The following is an 8,086-nucleotide window of genomic DNA, read 5'->3' as shown; positions in this document are numbered from 1 at the left end:
AGAGTTGGGAGGGTCTGGTAATTAGAGTGAGGGTTCATTTACAGAAGCACACAGTCAGGCCTGACAAACACAGCTGGACCTTAATCATATTAGTTTATACTTCTTGTAATACTTCAGAGCTTAGATCCTGTTTGGACAATATTTCTACTAGAGCAGATGCCAGTATAAAAGTGATAATTGATTCAAATCACTGCACTAAAATCACACACAAGCAAACAATTTATCTATTTACTCCTTGTGGTATCTCGCCTTTTAAGTATTTTTGAAGCTGTTGCCACCCCAATACATTGTAGGTGAACAATTACATCTCAACAACACTTGTCTTTCCCTAAACAGTGCCCTATTCTCTATGATAATCCACAGACCTCACTTGTTAACAGCCTTCATTGGAAGTACTGTCTACTGAAATAGTTTTTAATGGTTATAATGAAAACAGTGGTGCCTGCAGATCATCCTATTGGAAAGACACTTTGCTGTTTGAGTTTTTTAAAGTTGATCTTAATTCTGGCCAGCACTAACACAATGTATTAATCAAGGTATCTCAGAACCCCAGCAGATAAAGCTGAAAATATCCACACAGCGAGAGACCGTGAGTCAGAAAATATGTCTTTTTACTCTTTACTACATCGCTCCTCTGGCACGTTGCAGTGTAAATACTGGATTCATCCATTCAGACGCTGTAAGGACCGACAAATTCCTGCACTGGGTGGTTCCAGCACGTCAGCACAGATGAATCAGAGGAGTGGGAGACTCCTCCTCTGCTATTTTCAAAGTACCAATCGACCTAAACAATGAGGGTGCCGCTCTAGCAACAGAGCAATCTGTGCAGCCAGTGGGGAGGGACTTCTTTATGAGGAGCATGGAAAAAGTGGAAGCAGGAAGAAAGTCAGAGATTTTTGTCAAACCACAGAACTGCAGAATCAACAAATCCTTTTCAGCAGAGAGATGGCTGGTTTCCATTGTTCATTGGTACATTTCCTATGCTAAGACCTCTCTCCCTTGATCTTATGAAAAAAAAAACATACCTTTTCAAAACATGAAAATCTTTAATGAAAAATTCTATTAACAAATATGCAGCCATGCTGCACCTCAACACTGTAAAATACACAAATCCTTTAACAACTGTGTTTTACAAACAGCAGTTCGCCTTCATTGCTGCTCTCTACTGCCTGTCTGCACAAACATGACAACAAATGAGGACAGTGACAGCACAATATTTCAAACCTTTTGATAAATTATATAAAGTACAGCATTTGCAACAAGACACGAGAACATGTGGGTGAAGGGAGGAGACACAGTGCAGTCTGAACTAAACATTTCGAGGTTGGCCATGAGCAGAGGGAAAATCTTACAGAGAAAACCACATGTGTTTATGAAACCATACTCTCCAAACCATGGAGTGACTCATGCGACTGAACTCGAGGTGAAATCTGATACTGCATCGCACAAACTTGCCTTTTTCTTTATTTGCAGGGGATATCGAACTTCTACATTTGTAAAAATCTCTGCAAATACTCCAACCCGAGTCCACAACAGTGAGGACATTCCAGATTAATGACACGTGTTGTAGTCCAAAATTCCTTTGACTGTGGACACAGAAACAGTAAGGAACTAACTCTGTTGCAGATCAATCTCTGAGTTGACAAATGTCTGTTGTCAAGTCTTTTAAGGAAGTGCCAGTGGAATGAGGAGAAGCATTTCCTTTCCCATGTCTTTGTTTTTTCATGAAGTCTTTGCCTTTTTGCTCAGTGTCTCAAGATATGGCGACACTGTACGATGGTGCAGGTGTCTCAGGGGTGTTTTTACGCGGCAGCTTTAGTGTGTTTGACTCCATCAAGCTGCTTCCGCTGGACAGTGTGTTGGTCGTGATGTGGCGGGACTGATGGCCAGAGGAGAAACATTCATGGCAGCGTTTGCCAACAAGGTAGAGAATTTCAAAAATAGAGAGCAAGATGCAGACCAGGCTGGTGACCACCATGAATAGGGTGAAGATTCTTTTCTCAGTGGGGCGAGCGATGAAGCAGTCTACTGTGTTGGGACAGGGCTTCTGTTTGCACTTGATGAGCAACGGGAAGTCATAGCCCTCATAGATGTGGTAGAGGAGGTAGACGAAGGTGGCGTCCACAGCTATTTTGAAGACCAAAGTGAGGACATAAGTCCACCACAGGCCTCCGCGCTTCTTGCCTGTGTTCTGGTAGAGGCGGCGGCAGTTTTCACCATACTTGAGTCGGTGTTTTCGTTCCCTGTCCTCCCTGTAGGCTACGTGCATCACCACCAGGAGTGAGGGGCATGTGACGAAGATGAGCTGCAGGGCCCACAGCCGGACATGGGACACAGGGAAGAAGTGGTCATAGCAGACGTTGTGGCACCCGGGCTGAGCCGTGTTGCATTTGAAGTCTTTCTGTTCGTCTCCCCATACCTTCTCCGCGGCCACCACAAACACCATGACCCTGAAGAGGAAGACGATAGAGAGCCACACTCGGCCAAAGGCTGTGGAGTACTTGTTCACTCCGCTGAGGAGGCCCTGGAGGAATGCCCAGTTCATGACGAGGTTTGTTCACAGTCTGTCTTCTCTTCCTGCTGATGGAAGACAGGGGAAGCTCTTTTCAACTGAAATGGCACAGACTAACTTCAGGTATCTACCAACCAGACACAGACAGAAAACACAGTTATATCACAGTTACAGAGCAAGGACACGAGAACAAGGAAACAAACTGAGGTGGGACTGGGTTATTAACGTATGAATTCACGTGTTTACATATCTGAAGTCAAACATGTTTGAAGAAATACATGTAAAATGAGGACTAAAGCGACTCTGGTCCTATAAGGTCTTGTAAACGTGTGGATTTACGGTTGTGGAAACAAGAACTTTTGAATTCGTCGCTGCTTTGGAGATAAAATCAGACAACTCTTACTCATTTCAGCCACTCACTTTCTAGCGACTTCGGCTTTCAAGTTTGTACGTTCGTGCGCTATTGCGCGTGTCCAAAATGCCCATGTATAAAAACTACAAAATCGGACAAATTCAAACAAGTTCGCATAGCGATCATAGTCACTACCAACACAACAAATCAGTTGGAATACTTACAGTGAGAACGCTGTTGTCGCGGTTCAGTGTCGGAGCGGAGGAGCAGGCTTTGGATGAAGCTCACCGATGTGAATCTGTAGATTTCTCAACAGGACGGGAGTGGAGAGGGGTGGAGTTGTTCGCCTGCCGTCGCGTCCTCTCATCTCTCAACCTGCTCAGGTGTGGCTGCCCCACTCCCAAGAACTTGTTTGACCAATTAAAAATGAACAGAACGTGCAACATTTAATCTCCCATTTATCAAGCTTGATTGGTTATATATGAATAAGACCAAAACAAACTCCTTGCACCCACCATTCATAATATTTAATTTGTATTTATTTTAGGCTTTATATGAATTAAAATATACATATTTTAGTATTAAACCAGAATAGAAATGTGGCGGTTTGACACGCACGTCATGAAAATTAACTTTCTTTACAAAGCCTCTGGCACTGGAAAGTTAACTGACTGAAGTTTTTCAAAAAAAAAAAAAAAAAAGTTTTCTTAAATATTTAAGACAAAATGCACTATAAATAGTTATGTAAATATAAATCCAGCCAACAAGTCCGTATCACAATGTGACATTTCATTTATAAAAAGAAACAGACACCAAACTGTAGTTTCTTCATAAAAAAAAAGGTGTTTATTGAAATATTTACATGACAGAGGGTCTGGGTTCAAAGTACAAAAGACCATGAACACACTGATGCTCTCAGACAGTGCACTGCCTCCATACATACACACAAACAAGTCAAGCACACATTTCTTTTCAATTCATACGTATTCTCCGCAGTCTGAGATGATTACTTTCTGCTTCGGCTTCCCATCTTTTGTCCCCTGAGCCTGCAGAAAGAAAATCATTTAAAAGATTCACTTTGAATTCTACAGGTTTTTACAACTGACTTTTATCACTGTATCACAAAACCAGATTCATGAAATACTAACTTTTCTATAGAGGATCACAATTATGGATTCTAATTCATGTACATGTTTCCAAACAGTATGATCACAAGTTTATTTGATATTTTAAAAAAGCTTTATGTCTCCAATTTTTTCCAATTTTTCCAATTTCTTAAATGATAGCTTTTGCTCATTTTTCTATTTTGTTTCTAATACACCAAGGCATGGTAACTGGAGAACAGACAAGTAAAAAAAGCTAAAAACACATTCAGAATGAGAGTATTTTTATGCAGATTTGCAGTAATGATAGGTAGGCATACAAAATTACATTCTTTCTGCAATTAAAATTTTAGTAAACCCTTTTACCCCTTACCTCCATTGCACGAAGCACATCCATCCCCTCCACCAGCTCTCCAAACATCACATGTTTGCCATCCAGCCAGTCTGTTTTGTCAGTGGTGATGAAGAACTGAGAGCCATTAGTGTTTGGCCCAGAGTTGGCCATGGAGAGCTGTCCTGTAAGCACAAGACACAAGGTTTGGCCGGTTACACACAGGATCTGCTAGTAAACACAAACCATGAACTTCATTCACAGACTTCATCACACATCCCCTGAACGCCTCTTACAAAACTCCTCACCTGGAGCAGTGTGTTTGAGGACAAAGTTTTCATCATCGAACTTCCGGCCGTAGATAGACTTGCCGCCGGTGCCATTGTGGTTGGTGAAGTCGCCTCCTTGGCACATAAACTGAGGAATGATGCGGTGGAAGCTGCTGCCCTTGTAGCCAAAGCCTTTCTCGTGTGTGCACAAGCACCGGAAGTTCTCTACACAAGATGTAAAAAAAAAGATACCTGTGTTGATGTGTACCTTAACTTACATTTTATTTTTGAATTGAGGCGTTTTAATTAAGCACTTGTAGTTACTCTTATGGTTGTGCAGCTACACTATATATTTCTGTCAAAGAAGTGATGGTTAAAGGTGTTTACATATAGCCAACGTTAGCATTAACAGCTGTGAGCTGTGAGTTCAGCTCAAACTTCATTCCTTTACTTACAGATGAGCTGTATCCAGCAGTGGAAAACACTAATGTTTTGTTTTGCTTGTATTTCTATCACTTCTTTTCATGAACTGAAGTTTGCATGCTAACTAGTTAGCCGTGGTCCACACCATATCATCACTTTGCAACTATTGAGTCTCTGTAGCATCAAGTCATCCCTCAACAGCCCTCCAACATGACAGGATCAAGAAGTAGCACTGCCCAGAGGGAGTATACTAACCTTGTGTAATATAAATGCAATGATGGCTGAGGCTCTCTGTAAGCGCTGTTAATGCTAAAGTTGGCTATGTAGCGATAACAAAAACATACATATAGCACCTTTAAAGCCCTTCAAAAAACTGCATACCGACCTGCTGTCATGGGAACGATGTCAGCCCGCAGGAGGAAACATAGTCTCCCTGCTGGTTTGTTGCCAATCTTGATGTCCATATAGACCTGAGGATTAACTCTGCCCTTTTTAGCTGGAGGTTCAGCCTACAAAAACAAAATTATACTTGACTTACTATCTTAACATGATTGATGTTACACTCACTGGCAAGTAAGAAAGCCATCTTACCTCCTGTGTTGCTGTGTTGGTCGTTTCTCCACCTGCTGCCTCGCCCTCAGCCTCCTCTGTGGTCTTCCCCGAGAACTTCTTCAGCCAGTCATCATCAGACCACACTGGAGGAAAGCAGAGTTAAAATCAGAGCTATGGGTTGAAAATCACAGCACAGGTAAAGCTATCTATGAACAGGATTTCAATAATCACCTGGTCGCGAAGAACCTTCTTTGATTCTCATGGGCTTGGCGATGTTGACCCGGACAGTCCGTCCAAAAAGCTCAGACTCATTCTGGTAGAGAAGAAGAAAAAGACATTAACATTAAAACAGGAAGCTATTTTTTAGGCTAACACACCTAGACCTTAAAGACAGAAATAAAACATCACTGGCATGTGTGGGCAGCAATGTGATCCACTTACCATGTTATCAATAGCTGCTGCAGCATCCTATCAAAGAAAATAGGCATATGATGGTTAGAGAATAACTGATTATGTTTACATTGCATTCACCAACCAGTCTATGATTAACCCTCTTCAAAATAAAATGACATTCCAGTAGCACAGATTCTACAACATTATTCCATTTATTCATTCTGTTAATACGCAATAGCATGTCTGTGTTAGTAACAGGGAATTGTAAATTACCATGGCTATACAAGAAAGTAGATTAAAGCAGTAAAGAAATAACATCATGCAGTTGGAGTGTTTTGTGTTGCAAACTGCACTTAAAACCCTGTCTATCACCAGTTAAGATATGTACAATGTGCACTTCAATAATGCAACAATAAATGTCTTGATTTAATTCTAACTTCAAATATAATCTCATTCATTTATTTTCTCATTGAGAATTTATTGGTAAATATTGGAGTATTCAGCACATGACAATTACATACCTCTGCCAGTTCAAACTCAATGAAAGCAAATCCTCTGTGCTTTTCTGAAAACAGAACATATGGTACATTAATACAGCTTCGTACTGATCTTATCCGCTGTGTTTAATAGTACACAGAAACGGTGCAGTGTTACAATCACACACCATAGTAAAACTCCTGCTCTTACCTGTTTCATAGTCTAAAGGTATCTGGATGTCTGTGATGTCTCCAAATGGGATAAAGGCTGCATGTAGGACCTTCTCGTCCACCTCCTCTGCCAGACCACCTGAGAGAAACACACAGGACATTTATACACATTAAAAATATGCGAATGTATGGTTTACATCGAAAATGAAGAGAACGATAACGAGGTTGGTCTACGTGTTGCGTTCAAGACCTAGGGACTGACGCAGGCTGGACCTTTTAACGTCATGGATAGATTTATTTCATTTCATTTCATTACATAACCTGACACAATGCGCTTTACAGGTGTTGGGGAAACTGCGAATTTTATGGTTTACAGAAGTTTAAAATAGTTTCCATGTTTAGAGGAGGAGTTAAATATTTTGCCGGGTGATTCTCTTTGTGCCGTTTTTCATATTATTTCCGCTTTACACCTATTTGGCTGCCTCTACTTTGATACAATTACCCTAGCACGTTGACTAAACATACAGAAACAACACAATTTTTACGTGTTTTTGTGAAAAATAAGAATAACTTACCAACATATAGCACTCGTTTGTTAGCGGCCATATTGGATGTAACCCTTCAACTTTAACCCCAGAGGCTTGTCATTGGTGCAGTGGAGCTAAAGCCCGCCTCTCTCGTCTCATGAGCTCCAGCGCCACCTGTTGGAGGAAACCCTCTGTACCCATATTCGCCTCAGTTTCAACCATAGGCTGTGTTTAAGGGGGTTTCAACACTTTTTGTATAGTCACGTACAGTCAAAGATGTCGCCAGCTTTCTGGACAAATTTACAGTAACCGAGGAGGACATTTTCCACCATTTCTCTCTCCCTCCACAAAAGCATGTAACATTTCAATAATACTATGGGTACATCTCTTTCTTTTTCAAATAATTTTAATAAAATCTAATTATAAATAGTATGGTGACTGGACAGGATGAGAGTTGATATGAGATATAACTGATGTTGGTCTATATTTGAGCTAAAACACTTGAAATGGAAATTACAAAATAACAAATGGTGGCTGAATGCCACTCAGCTGTTTTTTCACAGCAGACATTTTTTTTGTCAAGCTGTCATGGTAGGAAAAGCACCAGTGTTCCTAATAACATTAATGGTAGTTCTTTTCTATTAGTGTCTGAGTAAACAATGACAATATGAACATGAACCTGCACACACAATACATGAAAATGAAGCAGCTAGATATTCAGCCATCATGAATTTTATCATATTAAATTTCTAACTCTGACTGACTGCTTGTCCTTCTGTCTTGCTGTCAGACAAAGGACTATCATATATATTCAGCAGATTTCATACTGATGATCCCAGAATGTACTTTTGATTGAATTTAATTGAAGTGAAGAAGGTTAAGAAGAAATGACACTGGAGGCCCTAATTTAGAAAAGCTATGTAAAATGAACAAAATAAAAAATGACAGTTTGAACATAAAATTGCCATTTATAGATT

At 40.5% G+C, this 8,086-nt stretch overlaps 2 protein-coding genes across 5 annotated transcripts; both read right to left on the bottom strand.

The window, feature by feature from the left end:
• Positions 1 to 1,026: 1,026 nt before the first annotated feature.
• LOC108897947 (gap junction beta-4 protein) lies at positions 1,027 to 3,245 on the bottom strand. Of its 4 annotated transcripts, none has more exons than XM_018697753.2 (2): positions 3,089 to 3,245; positions 1,027 to 2,639 (listed from the first exon to the last, which is right to left on the bottom strand). In XM_018697753.2, exon 2 carries the CDS (start codon positions 2,543 to 2,545, stop codon positions 1,754 to 1,756), a length of 792 nt encoding a protein of 263 aa, XP_018553269.1. In that variant the 5' UTR covers positions 2,546 to 2,639; positions 3,089 to 3,245; the 3' UTR covers positions 1,027 to 1,753. The 4 variants fall into 4 exon arrangements, with proteins under 4 accessions (XP_018553269.1, XP_018553270.1, XP_018553271.1 ...); XM_018697754.2 differs by having other exon boundaries at positions 1,027 to 2,580; positions 3,089 to 3,240; XM_018697755.2 differs by having other exon boundaries at positions 1,027 to 2,610; positions 3,089 to 3,221.
• Positions 3,246 to 3,682: 437 nt separating this feature from the next.
• ppie (peptidylprolyl isomerase E (cyclophilin E)) lies at positions 3,683 to 7,261 on the bottom strand. The gene is made up of 10 exons (XM_018697874.2): positions 7,158 to 7,261; positions 6,623 to 6,721; positions 6,457 to 6,500; positions 5,984 to 6,010; positions 5,774 to 5,855; positions 5,582 to 5,685; positions 5,376 to 5,499; positions 4,607 to 4,792; positions 4,341 to 4,483; positions 3,683 to 3,910 (listed from the first exon to the last, which is right to left on the bottom strand). The coding sequence occupies exons 1-10, from the start codon at positions 7,186 to 7,188 to the stop codon at positions 3,842 to 3,844; spliced, it is 909 nt and encodes a 302-aa protein (XP_018553390.1). The 5' UTR covers positions 7,189 to 7,261; the 3' UTR covers positions 3,683 to 3,841.
• Between the last annotated feature and the right edge of the window lie 825 nt (positions 7,262 to 8,086).

This window comes from Lates calcarifer, linkage group LG19, assembly GCF_001640805.2.
Source record: "Lates calcarifer isolate ASB-BC8 linkage group LG19, TLL_Latcal_v3, whole genome shotgun sequence".
NCBI lineage: Eukaryota > Metazoa > Chordata > Actinopteri > Centropomidae > Lates > Lates calcarifer.
The sequence above is the reverse complement of the archived record's forward strand: the minus strand, read 5'-3'. Positions and strand labels throughout refer to the sequence as shown.

Excerpts from the sequence above, each read along its gene's own strand:
- LOC108897947 (XM_018697753.2), bottom strand. The coding sequence starts at position 2,545 with ATGAACTGGGCATTCCTCCAGGGCCTCCTCAGCGGAGTGAACAAGTAC.
- ppie (XM_018697874.2), bottom strand. The coding sequence starts at position 7,188 with ATGGCCGCTAACAAACGAGTGCTATATGTTG. Across the intron at positions 6,501-6,622 it reads ACCTTTAGACTATGAAACAG|AAAAGCACAGAGGATTTGCT; the intron begins GTAAGAGCAGGA and ends TTCTGTTTTCAG. Across the intron at positions 6,011-6,456 it reads TTGAGTTTGAACTGGCAGAG|GATGCTGCAGCAGCTATTGA; the intron begins GTATGTAATTGT and ends TTTCTTTGATAG.